At 35.8% G+C, this 21,086-nt stretch overlaps 1 protein-coding gene across 1 annotated transcript in view; it reads left to right on the top strand.

Annotated features, from left to right (window-relative positions):
• BRWD1 (bromodomain and WD repeat domain containing 1) overlaps positions 1-21,086 on the top strand; it is a gene marked incomplete at its 5' end in the record, with an annotated part of 62,546 nt that overhangs the window by 38,591 nt on the left and 2,869 nt on the right. The window contains 11 exons of the mRNA XM_082489728.1: positions 1,168-1,323; positions 1,604-1,724; positions 3,446-3,571; positions 4,232-4,307; positions 5,555-5,599; positions 6,218-6,364; positions 7,407-7,559; positions 7,840-8,009; positions 9,640-9,875; positions 10,989-11,180; positions 11,668-12,645. Of these exons, the coding sequence (XP_082345854.1) occupies positions 1,168-1,323; positions 1,604-1,724; positions 3,446-3,571; positions 4,232-4,307; positions 5,555-5,599; positions 6,218-6,364; positions 7,407-7,559; positions 7,840-8,009; positions 9,640-9,875; positions 10,989-11,180; positions 11,668-12,645 (2,400 nt within the window). The remainder of the gene's footprint in view (positions 1-1,167; positions 1,324-1,603; positions 1,725-3,445; positions 3,572-4,231; positions 4,308-5,554; positions 5,600-6,217; positions 6,365-7,406; positions 7,560-7,839; positions 8,010-9,639; positions 9,876-10,988; positions 11,181-11,667; positions 12,646-21,086) is intronic.

Here is a 21,086-nt window from a genome sequence, read left to right as displayed (position 1 = left end):
CTGTTAGGGCTCTGTCAATGCAATAATGAACAGAGAACTAGTAATGACTTTGGGTTAAGACTAACCCTGTTCAGCTGAAGGGAAAAATAGTCCTTTCCATAAACTTGGAAGATCCCCTGCTAAAGCTTGGTTGTTGTTTTTTTTTTTTTTTTTTTTTCTCTCTAGTGCTTGTAACTGAAATGTATTTTAGAGTTTGTATGCAACATATTCATGGATTACAGTCATCTTAACACTGACAGGGACTCTATCCTTTTTCTTGCTTTCATTTTTTAATGGACAGACTCTCATATGCTAATGGAAGTTCTTACTGCTAAGTTTCTAGCTCTGAGCCTACACACTTTATACCATTGAATTTATCTGCTAATAAAAAATAATTTATCTGTTAATTCCAGTTGTCCTAATCAGTACAAAGAAGGGATGTTGCCTACCCACAGAGTCTGATCAGGAACCTTCACATGCGTGTTCCTTTTCAAGTGCTCAACCAAAATGAGGAACTTAGCTTTTCAAAAACAACAAAAGTAAAAAAAATGAAGATGTGCTAAAAACAGCCTGTGGAGTTGAGGAGGAAAGATATCTAGGCATAATAGAATACCTACTCAATCATTCTGCATTAGCCACATTGCATTAGTCTGGAAGCGTAACTCTTTCCACAGAAAGAGTTCTATATTTCTACGTCACAGCTTTATATTTCTATCAGTTGTTATTGCTTTGAAACAATTAACCTGTCATGTTCAAAAGAAATATTTTTTTTAAATGTCAAAAAGATCACAGTTGTTAATACCAGGAAGGATGTCATGAAGTATATTGCCTATCTTGCACATGTTTAAAGGTTGGCCTTTAATGAGCCACAAATTGGCTCATTAGACTAAGTTAGGATCCTGTGAAGTGTAGGGTATGCATTTAAAACAAAAGCATATAAACAATTCTTCTGAGTTCAAGTCCTCTTTTTAAGTCTAGTGCTTTGGAACTGCAGAAAACACAACTGAAGGATATCTTTGCTGTTGTATGCATTTTGTGTACTTCTTTTCCCCATAGTCTTAGCATCAAACTCCATTTTAAGACAATAATTTTTTTGTCAGTTATGAGTGTTTAATAAGCACGAGTACTTAATTTATCCTGTCGGTTTGTGTTCTCATTTACCCTTCCCTATTTGCTATCATTCTTCAGTTGATCAGCCTGAAGAATTAGGAGCTAGTGTTTCCGTGACTTTTGAAGAGGTGGAGAAACTACTATACAAACCCCAAGAAGGGGAGTGGGGAATGAGATCTCGTGATGAAGCGTGTGAACGGATTATCAGTGGTATTGATCAGCTTCTGACTCTTGGTGAGCATGTAACCTAAGCTTTAGGTAGTTTTCTCCTAACTTTACTTTTATAAACCAGTCCCTGGAATATCCATGGCATCCTTTAAAAATGCCCTATGATAAAGTACTGTAAATGTTCATACATTCTTATGTGCAGGTCTTTCTATTTGTCTATATTGAAATTTTTATACATTATTGGTTTTATCAAGAGTAATTATATGTAGCAATTGAGCACCTGGCATAATTGTCATATGCATACAAGCCTTGAAATAGTTTAATTCATCTTGCTGTTTCTTAACAGACATTTCAGCGGCTTTTGCTGGTCCAGTTGACCTGTGTACATATCCCAAGTATTGTACTGTGATTGCTTATCCAACGGACTTGAACACGATTCGGACAAGACTGGCTAACCGATTTTACAGGTTAGTACTCGTGGTAGAAATAAGGGAGAAAGTTGCCGTGAGTTTGTCCATTGTGAGAAGATCTAAACTTTTTTAGTAAGAAGAGCAATTACTCTTTTTACAAACACTCTGAAAACCAATAGTCCAGTACCTGAATTCAGCCTTACTGCTGCTTTGTAGCAGGGATCTGATGCTTAATAACTGCAACGTTATAGTCATTTTTATTAAGTTTCTTAGTTCTTAAGGAAATCGATTTCAGCCTATATTACTAAGATACTACACAATATGCGTTCCAGTTAACAGGGCTTTGTAACAACTTTTGATGTTTCCAGAATAAATATTATAATGATTATAATGATAGTTAAATAGTACTTTTCCCCCCTGCTTTTTGAATAAGGTCAAATATAAGCTTTTTAAAAAATGCATGCATTTTTAAAGAATGCAGGGAATCCACAATCCTCAGTATTATTTCAGTGATATTTTATAGTTGAGTGGTAACAAATGCTAGTGCTTACTTGGTTAGTTGTATCAACTGAATTTTAAGAATGAAAACAAAGCATGCTAGAAGTCCACAAACTTTCTGAAGATGAATTATCAATAATGAGTTGGAAAATGAGTGAGTAAAGATGTTGGTTTTGCTTCCTTGGGTGAGTGTGTGTCGTGTGTGTGTATACATATACATACATTCATACTTCACATTCATGTGAATGAAAATTTTGAGACTGGTCTAATGAAACTTAAAGCAAAGAATATCTATCTAATGTAATGTGGACAGGAAATTACTAAGCTATAATTTTTGCAGTTTTTAAGCTTTTCATCTTGGTAATCGAATGCACCCTCAGTAAGTTTGCAGATGACACTAAGCTAGGCGGGCGTGTTGATCTGCTTGAGGGTAAGATGGCTCTGCAGAGGGATCTGGACAGGCTGGACGGATGGGCTGAGGCCAATGGTACGAGATTCAACAAGGTCAAGTGCTGGGTCCTGCACTTGGGTCACAACAACCCCATGCAGTGCTACAGGCTTGGGGCAGAGTGGCTCGAAAGCTGATCGGTGGAAAAGGACCTGGGAGTGTTGGTGGATGGCCGGCAGTGTGTCCAGGTGGCTAAAAAGGCCAACGGCATCCTGGCCTGTATCAGGAATAGTGTGGTGAGCAGGACTAGGGAAGTGATCATCCCCCTGTACACTGGTGAGACCCCACCTAAAGTACTGTGTTCAGTTTTGGGCCCCTCACTACAAGAAAGACGTTGAGGTGTTGGAGCATGTCTAGAGAAGTGCTACAAAGCTGGTGAGGAGTCTGGAGGACAAGTCTTATGAGGAATGACTGAGGGAACTGGGGTTGTTTAGCCTGGAGAAGAGGAGGCTGAGGGGAGACTTATCACCCTCTACAAGTACCTGAAAGGAGGTTGTAGAGAGGTGGGGGCTGACCTCTTCTCCCTGGTGACAAGTGATAGGATGAGAGGAAACGGGTTATGTCAGACAAGGTTCAGATTGGATATTAGGAAAAATTTTTTCACTGAAAGGGTTATTAAACATCGGAATAGGCTGCCCCGGGAAGTGGTGGATTTGCCATCTCTGGAGGTGTTTAAAAAAAGGGTAGATGTGGTGCTTGAGGACATGGCTTGAAAGTGGTTTTGTCAGGGTAGCTTAATGGTGGGACTTGATGATCTTAAAGGTCCTTTCCAACCTCAGTGATTCTATGATTCTGTGATTCTAATAAAGGTGCTATGTTTTTTAATTTTAAGGAGAATCTCTGCATTGGTTTGGGAAGTAAGATATATTGAAAGTAATGCTAGGACCTTCAATGAACCTGGGAGTGCTATTGCTAGAGCTGCAAAAAAGATCACTACCCAGCTCTTAAAGTTTATCAAGTAAGTGACATTTTAATCTATAAAGTGCTTAAATACTCGTGCTCTTAAACGGTGGAAGTGTTATAAGCATCTTAATATCTCTTTGTTGTGAATTCTGCTTCTTTTGATTTCTTATCAATACACTGCAAGACAGTTGGGTAATTCTTTTTGACTATTATCTTAACTGGGGAAATACTTAAATGTTCAACCTAGAGACATTTTAACTTTTTCCCCTTAGTAGCATTCACTAATATTTATAGTGTCAAAATGTCACTTGATGTGAAATTAGCTCAACCAATAAAGAAGGTTCTGTGCTGTCTAGCACATGTGTAGAAGTTCCCTTTGCAGCTTCTCTGACTTAGTTCAGTTGAGAGGTTTATTTTTGAAAGAAGTTAGCATACGCAGTCTTCCTGAAGGTACCTCAGGGGTGAAGGCCCCTTTCAAATCCCTAATGTTAATTTAACCTTCCTCCCCTCACTTCTGAAATACACAGTATAGCAGTTTTTCAGACGTAGCATTACTTTGTTAATATTATAATAATCTTGGGATTTTTATATTTCATTTAATTCTTAGTTACTGCCTTCTAGTTTATGTGTAGCTTTGGGTTGTGGCAGGGTTTAATCTAGGAAATGTTAGCTATGTTTTTGCTTTTCCAGTAACAGAGATTTAATTGCATTGCAGTGATCAGGACTGTACAAACATTTTTGAACTATGTAGCACAACAGACGATGAACAAGATTGTCTTGATACTGATCTGGTAAGTTTTTTTTGTAGATAATTCCAATAATGTATGGTGGTAAGAAAAATACCACCAGCCATCAAACATTTTTGGTAAAATTGCTCAACTACTTTTCTAGAGATGTTTTTGTGTATTTATACATTTAAATAGCTAATATAAACATGGAATATATTATGAATGTGGGGAATAACGTGGGGAGATGCTTTATTAAAATAGCTTTGAGTTGTCAATATTTGTTAAAAAGCATAACAAATATGCATTTTGTTCTATGACTGTGTGCCATCAACTACAACAATTCTTCCATGTTTTTTCAGTGGCAGTGTATTTCTTAAGCATGTTAATCCGCAGTAATGTAATATAAATATTTCAAGAATACATGAATAGCTATCTTTCATTGTATTTTTAATTATATGCATCTGTTTATTTCCAAGGCCAAAGTTGTCATTCATATAGTCATAAATGCTAAAAGTTGACAAGTTGTATGACTATTGCAGTGATGCTTTGGCCCTCAATTTGTCTGTATATCACAATATGAATCATACATCACATTTGCATGCATTACTGAGAATTTAATAGAAATGCATTTATCTTAAATCTTATAGAGGTAAATATGCACAGTTTTTATGTAGTGAATGCTACCTGCAGTGCTGTATAGTGTAATTACAGTGTACCCAAAACTGCTCAAACCAATATCTTTTTCACATTTTGATTTCTAATTTGGCATTTACTAACAACACTTCATAAAGTTGCAAAGTAGCTGCTCTCCCTTGCAAATTAATATGTAGGGAAGAAATTTTAGTTTTTTATCTCGCTACTTCAGCATCACGTTAGTACTTCCACATTGTAAGGTGTTTCTTTTTACCAAAAGTAACTTGATCTCAATATGTCTTTTCCTAAACTCAGGACGAGCAAAAATCAGAAACTTTTACGGCACTTATTATCAGTGAATTAAATTACAGATAATCTTTAGTCATTGAGGTTCAAAGCTGATGGTTGTCTTCTCATTGCAATTTATGGTGGTGGTTTTTCTTTTGTATTAAGGACAAGAGTTGGAGTCAGGAATCTTCAGTGATGGTACCTAGAATCTTGCTTTCCAAGTCTCTCAAATGTTGTGTTGTATTTTTTTATATACCCATCTTCTGTCTTATTGAGAGAAATTAGAATAGAAAACTCTTTTTACCACAGTATCAAATCTAATGACACTTTGAGCACCCATTACCTATTTTTTCATACATAATTTTTATGATTGATTTTCTTCTGTGCAGGATGATGAAAAATGTCTTCCGAGAACATCATATAGAAGAAGAAAAGTGAGTTGGCTAATCTTTACCATATATACCTGAATCAGGTCTGGCAGGAACAATTAGTTGACAGACTGTATGGAAATTGGGAGTGATGCTTGGTTTTGTAACAATCACAGAACAGAGTTTTTCCCATGGTATTAAGGAAATAAAAGCTTTGCTTGAATAGGTGTTTGCTGTTTTAATGCTTCTGTACTTGTTCTGTTTAGTTGTCTATGAAAATCTTACGAGCTTGATACCAGTGCTGTTCAGTGTAAGAGTTTTCACTTATCTGTATGATACTGAAATAAAAGCATTATTCAGCTGAGATGCTGGGGAGAAAATATTGTGAGTGGTGGATATTATTTGAATCTTTTGAGAATAATTTGTATCAGAAGGTATATTTTTGTGTGCCTTAGTTATTTAGCATAAAAAAACCTCTTGAAAGATAGTAAAAGAAAATTGTGTAATATGTCAGAGTATTAATAAAGATTAGGAAAAAATCTGCTAATAGTATAGTGCCCTTTTTGTTATAAAGCAATATGTTTGGAAGTGCATTTTTTTGCTACAGAAATAATTCCGTACAGATTATCATGTTTACTTTTTCTTGCTATGTTTCATTAATACTTTTTTTTTTTTTCCCCCAAGGGGCGGGGCTTAAAAAAAGGAAAAAGCATGAAAACTGGCTATGATGAAAACTGTTGGAAGAAGCAGTGTATGGAACTGGTGAATTTAATTTTCCAGTGTGAAGATTCTGAACCTTTCAGGCAGCCGGTTGATTTGGATCAATATCCTGTAAGTTGTTCTTACTAACTTTGCAAGATATAATTTTTTTTTTTTTTTTTCTCTTAGCGTTTGGTACCATAATAAGATCTCACCATTGCTCTTGTAGCTATTTGTTCTCTTTATGGCTTTAGTCCCAGGCCATTCAAAGAAATTTGCTTTCCTCTGTGCTTAGAACTATAGCTGAATGCTATAGTGCGTAAAGATAACATCCATCAAAATATTGACACAAAACAATAGTAGAGTAGTGGTGGTGTCTACAAATATCCCTGATATCTTAAATATAGTTTGAAACCACTTACAATCTTTTTTTTTTTTGCTTTCTTTCTGTCCCTGACCTATAATCTTGACTTCTTCCTTTTCTTTCTCCTAGCTGTTCATGGTATTCTTGCTAACTGTTTGATCTCTTTGTCTAAAAATCCAACAAACTTTCAAGGAAACAAACTTCTTAACTAGCATGCAACTGTTTTCCTATGGACTTCACATCTTGAATTTGGGTCTCACTTCAGGTTTTAAAAACCTCTTAAGGTTCTCTAAAGTTCATTGAGAAGGAGAAAGATGTTCCAATTCGTGTGCGTGTGGGTTTGTTTTTTTTTTTTTTAAACCAGATCGGTTTGTTTCTCATAGTAAAATCCATCAGGGAAAGGACTCCCAGAGGGTTTACAGCAGTCTCCTTTCTTGTTTTGATTAACAATAAAAATGTTGACTTGCATGTTATTGTTACTGGTTAATTTTTTACTGGGGAAACTCATGAGAATTGAAACTGGAAATCTGCATGTGCAAGCATGTGACATTGTGATCCTTCAGAAATTCTGAAGAACACCTTAAAAATGAGCAAGAGTTTGTATGGGCTAATGTAGTGGAGACTTTAAATCAACTAGTCTCAGCAAAAGCATTGCTATCTGCTGTGGTAGGTGGTTCTGGTTTTGGCTGATGATTAAGATAATCTGTGATCATCTTAGCTACCCTTAGATTACAGAAATAAAATTCAAAGGTGTTATGTTTCCTTTATAACTTCTTGAATCTGTCTTTTTTTTCCATACGTTTTATATAGGATTACAGACACATTATAGACACTCCAATGGACTTTGGTACAGTGAAAGAAACTCTGGAAGCTGGAAATTATGACACTCCGATGGAACTGTGCAAAGATATAAGACTGATATTTAGTAACGCAAAATCTTATACTCCAAACAAAAAGTCAAAGGTAGCTGTTAATATTGGGGGGTTTATGCTTGTCTTATTGAAATGAGGTATTATTTTGGAATTACTTTGTTTATCAGTACTTTTGATAAAGCTGTTGGTTGGATAGATAGTGGGGAGAAGTATGACAAAAATATTTAATATATTTCTTTCTTGTTAATCTAGTGTTACATAGCATTGTGTGCCATGCTTTTTCTGTTTCTTTTCTGTACAGTTTTTAATTTTAGAAATGTTATTGTTGGATGACAGGTTCTGTTTTTAATATAAGCCTCTTCCTTACCTAGATTTATAGTATGACCTTGAGATTGTCTGCACTATTTGAAGAGAAAATAAGAAGGATTGTTTCAGATTTCAAAAATGGTCAGAAACAGAATGAAAAACTACGAAGAAATCGGAGGTATACTAGAAGATTTCATAATCAAAGCTCAGTGCAGCATCCTACCAAAATGCTCAGGTAATCAAATCATGAAGTTGTAGAGATACATCACAACTGACTGATATTTATACTATCATATTTAGTCTATGAATAAGAGGACAATTGGTTTATTAAATGGTTAGCTAACTTCAGTGAGACTTTGTAATTATTTCTCTTGTAGTAGGAAAGACACACAAGAAAAGCATGGTTTTTTGTAGTGTGGAACAGTGAAGGGACTGAAGAGTACAAAAGGTTGGCAGTTTTGCTTTGGTTTTTTTTTTAATATTTTAGTCAGGAAATCAATATTTAATGACTGAAATAATGAGGAATGAAACAAAGATTTACTCGGTGTATATATATTACGAAGATTGCAAAGCTGCATATATATATATTACATGATTTATCACATACAGAAGTCAGTCCTATGGAATTTATAGAAATTTTCACTTACTGTAGCATTCTGTTGGTAGCTAGATATGCCTCTTCTCTTTTGAAGGAAAAAAAGTTTTGGACACAACTGCTGGTTGACATGATTAACTCATGTATTCACGGTAAATTATTGAAACTGAGCTTATACCCTTCTGCTACTGTCCAGCATTTCTCCTCTGGCAGTGAATGTATAGGAATAAGAATTTCAAGGAAAAAAAAAAAAACAACCAACCAAACAACCAACCAAACAAAAATCCTAATAATACATATCTTCGCCATGTTTGGCTTTCTTATCTTAAAATTTCAGTGGATTAATTGTACATTTTCAAATTCTGTTATGCATACGTGTTGGATTGCGCTACTGGCATACCTGGCAACAAGCTTTAAGCTTTACTGGAAGTGTTCCTTGGGTTCTCATTTCTTCCCAGAGAAATAAAGAAATACCAGGATAGGAAGAAATGTTCCTTTGAAATGACACTTCTGCTTGTATCTGAAGAATTGTATGTGACTTGTAAACAAGTCAGCTCTCAGCAGGACTGAGGTTTGGGACTATTGGGGAGAGGGTTTGGATAGCAAAAAGAGCGTATACATCTTGTGCACCTAGACAAATATCTGAAAACCTGTGACTGCAGGGAAGCAACTGACAAAATAGTAGTTCCAGATGTGAAAATAAGTGACTTATCAGGACTGCATGTAGCACTCCAGCACATATAGTAAGGAAGAATCGAATCAATGAGTTTCTCTACAAACACGCATTTTATTTTAGACAGTGAACTTTCTCTAAAAATACACCTTCATTCTATCTTTGGAACTCAGATTATTGTGGAATAATGTTAGTACACGTAGCACTTAGTTTGAGGCCTATGTGCAATGAACAAGAGACTGGGAATTCAACAGAAGTTGAGGCTGCTGTTGCAATTTTCTGGTAAACAATAAGAGGACATTGCTGTCTAGAAGGCATTCAGTATTAACTTACTTGCTTCTCAGAGCAGAGAAAGAATGTCTCTTCTTGTATAACTTCACTAGGATTGTAGACTATTATTTTAATGCCTATTCTTGTCAAAGTTAAAATTGTTCCGCACCATGTTAGCTCACAAATCTAACTGCTCTTCCATAAATCTAAAATGGTATGGCATACAGTTAGTTAGCTTTGAGAAAAGTATTGTTAAAATACATAATTGCCGTTATTTCTCATAGTTTTACAACCTGTGTTGCTTTTACCTCTTTCCCCTTTCACTAGAAATTTGAAGCAGAAACCATTAAAGTCTCAGGCAAAAATTGAATCTGAGCAGGAAGATTCTTTTACTCAACCTACCTCAAGCAGAGCCGCCTGTGTTGCAAGCCATAAAACAAATGCTAGCAATTACCACCATAGTTCCTCTGGTGAATCCTCTGATTCTGCATACCTGGCATCATTTGAAAGAAATGGGAAAGCTAGATCCACAACACTAACAAATTGTTCTGCATTATCATCAGGTCAGAAATTGAATTGGTTTCAGATGAGGATTTTCATCTTGGTCTTACATGAATTATCCACTAATGTTTCCTTTCCTTTATAATTGCCACAATTTGCAATCGCATTCTGAATTGTTAAATGAGGTTTGCATTTTTAATATGATTTTTTTAGACAAGATTTCTGTGCAGTTGGTTTTTGTGTAATACAGAATTTTGTGTATTTTAATAACTTTTGGACACTTATTGCATTATTGAATGTTATAAAAAGATCTGTGTACTAAACAGAAATTTCTGCTTTAAAAATCCCATAGAATGCAGTAAGTTTACTTCTATTAATGAAAAAGCTTGCGCCTAGGATACTTTTGCTTCTTAGAGGCAGAGCTGTCTTGGTTGTATATCCATTTTACAGTCAAGTGGATGGGGGTTTTTTTGCAGCTTTTATATGGGGATTCACAATAAAGCTGAATTGAGAAAGATTGATAATAAGAGAAAGTTGACCTGCTACCTACATGGTTACTTGATGCTCTTAAGTCTTACCAAATAGAATAGTAGAATTTCTTCATTTCAAGCAGCTGTTCTAGGAAAGTGGTTGTAGTGAATGGATGCCTCTTATTTGAGGTAAATGTAGTGTATTTGATAAATGGTACTATATAAAATGCAGGTGTTATACCCATATATGTTACATAAAAATTGTCATCCAAAATTAGCAAATGACAGAAGTTCCCCAAGACATAAAAAACTTACTGTCTTTTCATTCTTTCCCTGCACCTCACCTTTTCAAAGAATAAGAATGCAAATCCTGGTAAAAGAGATCTGTCAGAAAATTTTGTGTTGGTTTTTAACATGCTTTTCTCTTGATTGTTACTTGGAAACAGCTGTGTTATTTTACTTGAAACTTAAATACAGGTTAAAGAAGCTTCCTATCACTGAACACTGTATAAATATGGAGTGTTATATTTTGTAGAGCTATCAATTTCATACATGTAAGACATTAAGGCATGATAGTGTATTGTAAGATATCATGAGGAAATTTCGAAGATTGTTGTTGGATCAGCAAAATATAGCTCTTAAGTGGAAGCTAACTGTATGTTTAGAATTCTAATTGACAGTTTTGTTTTGGTTTTTTTTTTTCAGAAAGTGAAATAGAAGGTTCTTTGGTTTCTTTGTCTACTTCCTCTTCATCTTCGTCCTCTACAAGTAGCTCAGAAGACAGCAAAGAAAGCTCTGTAGCTCTTGTGTCGCCTCCACTACACAATGGTGTATGTAGAAGAAAGAACAGCAATCGTAGAATAACTAGAAATCGAGCTGCTCAGAGAAAACAAACAGGTAAGATTTGAGTAGTTTTCTTGTGAATGGCAAATAACACAAGTGTGTGTGTGTATATATAACTAAAAGTAATTAGTATTTTTAAATTGTTATATATGTAAGGTACTAACTTTTTCATTGGTGGTAGTTCTGAAGCTCTCAAAATACTACACTCAACTTTTTAAAAGATTTTTTTTTTTTAAGTATGTAGGGGAGAAGGGCAGAAACCGAGAGCCTAGTGAGAGAGAATATCTTACAACATTTTATATCTTCATGAAAGTAGAAGCAGTAATTCATAAAGAAGTTCTAATTTTCACAAAACTAGAATGAATCCAAAATTTATGACATAGCTAAATAATTTCTCTTGGCAGACAACAAAAGCACATAACTATTGCTAGGAGTATATTTCATTTGTCGTGTCTGTGGGATGAACCTGTTCCGGATTTTACAAGACTTAAGGAGCTGCTATTTTTATATTTCAGATATTAATCTCTCCTTTCCTTTACAGGAACACTTCAGGAGAATGGGAATACAAGAAAAACTGTCAGGAAGAAGTTGTATGGAAGTGACTCTGAAAATACTTCAGTGGTGACATCTGAGTCACTTAGTAATAGTACTGGTAGACATAGAAAAACTCTACGCAGAAGTGCTGCTGTGGCTGCTAATAAGTTAAGGCTAATGAGTGACGTAGAGGAAGAGGTTTCAAGCTCAGAAAGTATTGGCATTGGATGCAAGAATAGAAAACTGCCTCACCGAAATGCCTCAGCTGCAGCCAGGCGAATGTTACTGGAGGGGTCTGAGGATGATGTAGGCTTAAAGTCTGAAAGTGAAAAAGAAATAGAAGAGCAGCTTACCAAGAAGAAAGTTCTTTCTCAAGCTGGTTCATCTGCTGCTCGAAGAAAATTTGTTAGTGAATCCGAAAATGAAACTTCAGATTCTGAGCCGCACTCGCAGATGAAGCAGAAAAACTGGCAAAGCAATGGTCATAACCAGTTACGAGGGACAGTCAATTCTGTATCTCCCAAAGTGAAAAGTCCCACCCTAGACTTTTCAGAGGAGGACTCCAAAAGCCATAATTCAGAGCATGGGAACAGTCAAAAAGTTTCTGACCAGTCAACATCTGCACAGAATAAGTCTGTGGTGAGCAGCTCTGAGGATGAAGTGGATTCTGAATTGGATAGGTGGAATGGCAGAAAAGGAACTGGTCTGCAGCTTGCTGCTCCTTTGAAAAAAGCAAAAGTCTTGAGTGATTTAGAGGACACAGCAGAATCTGAAACAGAAGACAGAGAGGATGGGAGATGTTTTTTATTGGAGACCTTGGTGCCAACTAGAATCGCAAGGAGTTCAAAATCTGGACCTGGTGCCAGCTTCAATCACTCTTCTGATACAGAATCTGGGACAGATTCCAATAACAGTAATTATTGTGAAACTTCTTCAAAAACAAAAAAGAGGAAGAGAAAAGGAAAACCAGAAATTGTTAGAAAAGGTAAAATTTTTCAAGCTAATGCATCTAACTCTTGATATTGACTAAATGAAGGAGACAACATAAAATTAATACAAAGTGTAATAGTGTTCCTTGTTCTAAAATAACTATAAATGGGGGAAGGAGAACTGCAAGGTATGATGATGATGATGACAACAGTGTTTAGAAGTCTAGAGAGGTTTGGAATTGGGAGACTGCCAAATACAGTTACCAAACATATTTCTCTCAGTAGAGAGAAAACTATTACAGTTTTGTGTGGTTCTGTGGTATTTTGAACTGCATTGAGACTGAATGCTGGCCATTCTTGTGCATTTTGGGCAACACATTTCTATATGAAAAAAATTATTGCATCATGATTGTTCTTTCCAAATTTAACTTGCACTTCCTTATCTATGTAGCAGTATATAGTAACTAATGCTAAAATGCCTACTCTGAAGTAATACTGCTGTGTGTGTGCGTTGACAGTTACATTTGAAAATGTTGGCTTTCAGGTAGTTAGGGCAAAACTAAGGAATATTCTGAAGGGTGCTGGGAATGAGTTCTATCGTATGCAGCTCAAGGTAGCAGAAAATCTCGAACAGTACATTCTCTCCCTTTGGCCTGCTCTTTGTTTTTCAGTAACAAAACCCCTCTGGTTTGTGTTCCTGTTACCTTGAGTTTTTGAGTAAAGTAATGGTTATTACTTTCAGTTATCTTAATTTTCTGATGAAATTTTCCACGCTAAAGTAGACTTACAACCATTATTTTCAGTTGAAGTAACTTTATTTTTATTTATAGTCTTTCAAAATGAATTTGATTGAAAGGTGTTTTAATTATTCTTACTTTCATGGTGTACACTAGAACCTGTATCTTGATTTGACTTTTGGATTTTATTCTGTCAGGGATGTGTAGTGTCCTTAAGACAGAAAGGCACTTTGCTGCATTGGTAGTGTTCTGATGCATGTCTGGCTTTTCCCAGATTTAACATACAGGGGTTTGGGTGTTTTCTGGGCGGAGGTTGTTTGTGGGTGTGTGCTGTTACTCATATAGTGATGACCCTCCTACTCCTTGATTGCTTTAGTTTTCATAGGTTCATGGGTGTCTAAGCAGTGTTGTATCTCATTGAAACATAATGTCACTGCTCTAGCTACGTCATAATATTGATAAGATATTGCATGAGAAGATCTCTGTAATGCAGTTAACAACATCCCAACTGAAGGGCAAAAATTCCAGATAGTTGTCAAAGCAATATTAACCATTCCACATGTTTCAAAAAGTTTAGTTCTTTGCTTTTTGTTTTTTCTATAATTTTGTCTGTCACTCATATGCTTGTGTGTGCTGGCTGACATATGATGATTTGGAGATTTTGTTTTGGAGATTTTTTTTTAAGCTTATCAGAATGATGTGAAGATTTATTAAAACAGGTTCCGTACATTATGTATCTTCATATTGTTAGGGGATTGGTCTTGACTTAAAATTTGAAAGACACTTCAGAGGTTGGTGTTTGGACTAGTCCTTCCAAACCTGTCACTGAATCACAGAGACCAGATTCTGAACCTCTAAAAACTCCTTACAAATTTTAACTGTGGTTAGGGTTTTGGGGTGGGGTGTGTGTCTCCAAAAAAAAAAGTTGTGAAAAATCTTAAACAATCTTAAAAGACTTGGCTTGCAAGAATAACCATAAGTGGCAACAGATGCAGTTAGATCATTAGCTTTTTCAAAAATATCTTCATGTGCAAGTTGTCAGTGTGCTTTACAGTAAAGCAAATTTTTCAGGCTTTGAGAGCTCTCATGACTTGCAGTTATCCTAAAAAGGAAAATTAGTATGTTTAATGTACAGGATTGTATTGTGTGAACTGTTCAACACACTTTTACATAGCATTTATTTTTATTTTCAACACTTTATTATATAGCTTTTGTTTTATTGTTATGGTGCAAAGAATAGTCTTTCCCAGTCTTCTTCCTCACCCACCTCCCTCAAACAAAGCAGTCTGCATTGTTTAACATGTGGGTTTACAGGAATTTAGTACCCCACAAATACTTATCAAAAGGCTTTAAGGGAATTAAAGAAAAAAAGGTACTCCAGCTCAGTGAGGTGGTTGGTTGTTTTCCATACCAAGCATACAAAACAGAATTAAACTTTTCTGACTCATATAATATTCAATCAGAGTTGAAGACTGTCATGTTTTGGAGCTAAAATTCCTATCGGTTGTGTTCAGTTGCTTCTTACATCACTTCATTAGGCAATTGAAAAAAGAAAGAGCCATCTTCAGTACTGGTTTATAAAAGAGTAAAGTAAAATTGTTCTGTGTCCGAGCTGCTTCTTTTCCAGTGTTCAGTGTCAACTGAATGCTGCCTTGCCAAAAAATAAGGTGGGGGAAAGGATTATTATTGATAGCATATATATTTTTTCTTCCAGACTGAGTAAATTGTTAACAGCCTTGTAAGTTTGATTGTTTCACATTTTTGTGCCCTCTCAGGTAGTGGCTTTGATTCACACTTTTAATACAGCAGTTTAAGAATCTTGAGAAGAAAATTACTGTCTCTTAAGATGAATCTGTCTCAACAGTTTTCCCCAAGGAATACTTATTTCTTTTGTACTGGAAGATCTTAGTATTTATAGCTGCTGAACATACTGACAAAGTTTCTTAATGTTTTAATGTTAGCAATGCGAAAGGATGCCAGATGGACCTGAGGAGAAGCAATAAAGAGCTGCTGAGTTTTGTAATTGGCTGCTGAACCTTATAGTCACATAGAACTATGTTGCCATAGTCCCTTTCTAAAACTGAAGAAAACTGGGGGGAAGTGTCTTATTAAAAGCTTTATAGAATTGAAAATCTTACTTAAATGTGCTTCATATGTCAAAACTCCTGAATCAAATATAATTTTTTTTCGGGTTTTCTGGAGACTTGTACCATTACTTTGAGACGACTTGAAGAGACTCTTAATATGGCAAAAAAGATGGCATTTGTACACATACTTCATAGAATCATAGGGTTGGAAGGGACCTCTGGAGGTCATCTAGTCCAACCCCCCTGCCAGAGCAGGGCCACCTTAGAGCGGGTTGCACAGGAATGCATCCAGGCGGGTTTTGAATGTCTCCAGAGATGGAGACTCCACCACCTCCCTGGGCAGCCTATTCCAGTGCTCTACCACCCTCAAGGTAAAGAAGTTCCTCCTCATGTTTAGGTGGAACTTCCTATACTCAAGTTTGTGCCTGTTACCTCTTGTCCTGTCACTGGGCACCACTGAAAAGCACCTGGCCCCATCCTCCTGGCACCCACCCTTTAAGTATTTATAAGCATGGATCAGGTCCCCCCTCAACCATCTTTTTTCCAGACTAAGAGACCCAATTCCCTCACTCTTTCTTCATAAGAGAGGTGTTCCAGTCCCCTAATCATCTTGGTAGCCCTATGCTGCACCCTCTCCAGCCTGAGGAACCCAGAACTGGACACAGTACTCCAGGTGCGGCCTCACCAGGGCAGAGTAGAGGGGGAGGATGACCTCCCTCGACCTGCTGGCCACACTCTTGATGCACCCCAGGATGCCATTGGCCTTCTTGGCACAAGGGCACATTGCTGGCTCATGGTCATCCTGTTGTCCACCAGGACTCCCAGGTCTCTTTGTACAGAGCTGCTTTCCAGCAGGTCAGCCCCCAACCTGTACTGCTGCATGGGGTTATTCCTCCCCAGGTGCAGCACCCTACACTCGCCCTTATTGAATTTCATAAGATTCCTCTCCGCCCAACTCTCCGGCCTGTCCAGGTCATCTAGTGGTAATTCGTAGAGTCTTTTGGAGTAGACAACTGGTAACGTTTCCCTTATCAAGCTTGTCTAACACCTAATTTTTAAGGGGAAAACAAGACTGGTTACTTTTATAAACTTTGCTTACGCTTTCTGTGTAAACATTTCCTGTGAAATACATAGAAGCTGTTGCATTAGGTAGCCAACACTGAGCTTTTGGTCTCTTTTAGCTTTTCCTTTGAATGTAATGTGGATGTTTTAACTGTTTGTATTGTAGTGTTTTAAAGCTTGATGAAAATTTGGTTTCTCTTCTTGCCAATTCTTTAACACTCTGGTTAAACTGTAGGTTCTGCTGTATTGCATACCTTTTATGCCCATAGGTGTGAAATGTTAATTTGTCTTCCAGGTTTAACTTGAAACAAAACTCTTCTGACTCACATTTTGTCTCTTAAACTTTTTGGATTAGCTGGGGTTCTTTTTGTTAATTCTCATCCTTTTACTTTGGCCATAGCTGCTTTAATAATCAATATTCATCCAGTAGGTAAAACTGCTAATCATAAAAGCAAATTCAGCATTCTTTTCCATGTGCAGCTGGTGCCAGACATTGGCAAGTATCAATATGTATTATCAGTTAGCTGCCAAGGGCTGCATTTGTTTAATGATCATAATAATATTACAAAGATTTTAATGGGAATCAGTAAGAATATAGTCTATTTTTTACTGTAATATCCACCTTTTTGCTTTGAAGGGGGCTCTTTTATTATGGAACAGTCTTACTTTGTACAAAATATTTAATATCCCCTGCCCTGTATAATGACCCAAATGTTGAGGATGACAGCAGAATGTCAGGTTTTTGTTTTACCAAAATTTTTAAGGTGATGCCCTTTTAAAACTCTTAAATGAAGAGACCTAAGCTAAAGGAAATCTGTAAGGTAAGTATGGGGCAAGAGGGCGTATCGCTAACTTTCTACAAGACCATGAAATATGCTATTTAAAAGTCAACAAGGATAAAATACAGTAATGAATACTTGAATCATTTGGTCTCATTGCACAGTCACCTGTCAAGAGAGCTCAGTATACTGTTAACTTAGTAAAAAACTTAGTGTTATGTTTCTAGTATTACAGAACCAGGATGGTTAAAGACATAAGGCCAAGTTTGAGACTTCTTGGAATATGTCATTATTCTATACAATGTTCCTTATAGGCAAGTAACTTTCAGGCATTTAGTTTTCTTTACAATGTGAGTTATTCCCCTTGTTGTTTGGTTGAACATTAGTTGTCCTGTATATGAACTTATAAGTAGCTTTGGACGATGTTTACTGTAAAACACAATACTTATTTTCCATTTCAATTTATCTAATCTTTATTGGATCTGATTTGGGGTATTACCACAGGTAGTCCATAGTTACTTTTAAATTAGCTAGAGGCCCCTTCTAGCTCATTTTTTCTCCTCAGCAGTCAATAGATGCAACAACAGATGTGCTATTAGCACAGCCTAGTTTACTGTAGTTTGCCAAACTGATGCATGTACTGATCTTTTGTAAAGAGGCTGATAGTTAACTGTAAATACTAAGCTAAACCTGTTTGTACTTGTAAACGTTATTGTTAGGTACCGCTGGAGTATGTGCGTAGTTTTATTTAAATACATACATATAGGCACATGTATTTATATAATATCTATTTTCAAATAAATATATATTCTATTTATAACTATATATGCACTACGCAATTAACCAGCTAAGCAATTTATGTGGAAACTTTGCTTTGGTTATTTTTTTAATATATATAAAATGCATATACAATACATATAAAATATGGTATATTTTAATATATAAAATATAGCATATATAGTGCTGAAATTTACATTTTATATACTATATATTATAGATATATAGTATATAGCACATTTTGTTAGATATTAAAAAAAAAAAAACACAACAAACTAAAGCAAAGTTTTCACATAAATTGCTTAGCTAGTCAATAGGGGTTGGGAAATACTTTGTGGACTGTAGCACACCCTGCAGATTAGCTGACTGTGGAGATACCACTGGATATTCCGACCCGCTATTGCAGCCTGGATTTCCAGGTTTAGAGTTTGATGGCATGAACTCCAGGACAGCTTGTTGCAATGGTAAACTTGATGGACAAGCATTCGTATGTTGGTGCTGTTCTTTTAAATGCTCTCCCAGTTTTTGTGGGTAGTGGAGTTTGTTTAATCCTCCGTCTTCCTGCCTGTGCAACCTGTTTGTACCTTTGCAGCATTTAATTCAGGATGTTCATTGTTGAGCTTCATTAAGCTTTAATTAAATCTTTAATTACAAAATAAGATGAGCTTTATACAAACTTGCTTCCAATTTAAGATTTTGTGTACAAAGTACAGATTTAATATTCTGGTAGTGTGTTGCAGAAAGGCTGGACTCCTTTATCCTTTAGTCTTGCATTCCATCTTATTAATTAGCTGCTGAAACTTTGAAAATACACATAATCTGTTTATTATGATAAAAGCTTTTTTTTTCTCAAAACATGCATCTATAAGCACCTGTCTCTCTGAAAATCTGGCTAAAATCAGTGTGTGTATTCTTTTTTCCTTTTTTTTTACCTGCCTTTCTTGGAATAGTTCCAGGTGATGTCTTCAAGTTTTAAACATTTGTTTCTTCAGATGCCCAAAGGGGATTAAGTTAGCACTCAGCATTAAAGCCGGGTAGTCTTTTCCACCTTTCCAAACTGCCCTTGTAGAATACGAGTGTAGCTCAAAGCAGATGTAGGGGAATCGTAATCCTAGGGTTGGGTTATACAATTCCACACTTACTAACTGGTTAAAATGTCTCTTTGTACCAGTAACTTGTGTGCTGTTCTTTGCCACCACTAGTATGCTATGATGCATTGTTACATTTATTTACAGTATTTTCCTGTTTAAAGTGTAATTTATCACGTTAAAGCTCTTTGCTCCTGCCTGTTCATGTTTTCTTTATAACAGCTGTGATCAGCAGCTGTACGTTCTATATGTGTCTAGTTAAAAGTAGTGGAGGACAGTGTATAATTTAAGCTTTAGCTCCTAGTTTTTTTAATCTGTGATTTAGTTCACCTTTTATACCGACATTGTGCAGTATTCAGCAGAATTGTGTTATGTTTTGGCCATAAAATCACCCAGTACAAACAGTAACAGTAGTAGTGTTGATGTATAATTTCTGGAAACTGTTAGAAAAGACAGGAAATTAATTGTCCTTTGGAAATGTCAAAATAGGAATATACTTGAATCATACCTAAAAGGATTTACATTGAAACAATGAACAGGTTTGGTATCTGAAGAGATTTTTAGTATTGGTACTCATAGGACACAAATTCAAAGGACACAAATTCAAATGTCCAGTTAAACTTTTTTTACTTTCTATAATAAATCTTCATTGCATTTATTCTTGTCAGAATTTAGGGAAAATGTTGCCCTGTATTTACCTCACAGGTGAGGAATTGGGAAACAAGAGAGTACAAATGACTCTGCAGTGTTAACACTTCTGGTTAAGCTGGCCAGAAGGAGTAAGGAACTGAACCTTACTCGGTTTTAACTCTCAGGCTAGTGTTCCTGTGTCTGGGTGGCTGTCATTCTCAGAAGGCATTTGGCCATGAGCAGTTCAGACAGGTTAAAACAAAGTTAGCAAGACAAGCTTGTTTCATCACTCTGTAAAGGAAGATGAGTCAGCATGCCTTCTATAAAATTCTCCTTGCCCTAAAAATGTCTCCTTGAAAAAATAGAGTTGCCTAGTGTTCCGCAAACCTACAGCAGCTGCCATGATTTTTTCCCCCTCTGTTTGCTGAGTACAGGTAGAGAATCATCAAAAGTAATGAGTTTAAGCTAGAACAAAATTGACTGTTACCAGGAGATTATAGGCTAATATAATGTAGGGCCTTTGATGGAGCACATTTTTATCCATTTTGCGCATAAAATCAGTAACAGCTACAAAGAAATATGAGATAGACGACAATCTTGGGAAAACACAGTTCTGTTAAAATAGCAAAATTTTGTTGTTTTTTTATCAAGCAAATAAATTTACTTCAAGAACTCCTGTTTTTAATTTTTATTGATACCTATGAGTAATTCTGTTTTATTTAGAAATTAAAAGTTTAAACCATTGATCTTTGTAGCATTGTTCACATTATTTACAGATTGAATGTTTGTTTTAAAACCCAACATAAGAAGCAAGTGCTATATTGAAAATAAAAATACTGAATGGAATATTTGCTGTTAGAAGCAATCTTGCTGTTTAAATCGCTAAGGAACTGAATGGTTAAATGTTCTCTATGTATGTGAAACAATTCTAAAACTCTGAAATCCATCCAGGACTTGTGTCTACATAAAACACTATAATCTTTCTTTTTTTTTTTTTTTTTTAGAACAAAAAGGTCTAAAATGTGTAATAATTCATTTTGAAAGTTTGTTCTAGTAAGAAAATGATAACTCCTAATGATAGAAGTATTAGTAATATGAAAGTATTTGCTAAGTTAGGTAATTTATAATTTCAAAGCTAAACTGATGTTAAAGAATGTTACTTTCAAATCCTTTAATTATCTCAAAGCAAAAGAGGAATCCTGAGAGTTAGAAGTATGCCTGGGACTGTCTGACTGTATTTTTAGTAAAGGCCTAAGGTAAATTGCACGTAACAGTTGAAATTTAAAAAAAAAAAAGTTTGTGTGTATTTTATTAAAGGTGGTAGTATCTGTGCTTAA

Source organism: Vanellus vanellus, assembly GCF_965231255.1.
Source record: "Vanellus vanellus genome assembly, chromosome: 1".
NCBI lineage: Eukaryota > Metazoa > Chordata > Aves > Charadriiformes > Charadriidae > Vanellus > Vanellus vanellus.
This window is presented reverse-complemented; position numbering and strand designations above follow the sequence as displayed.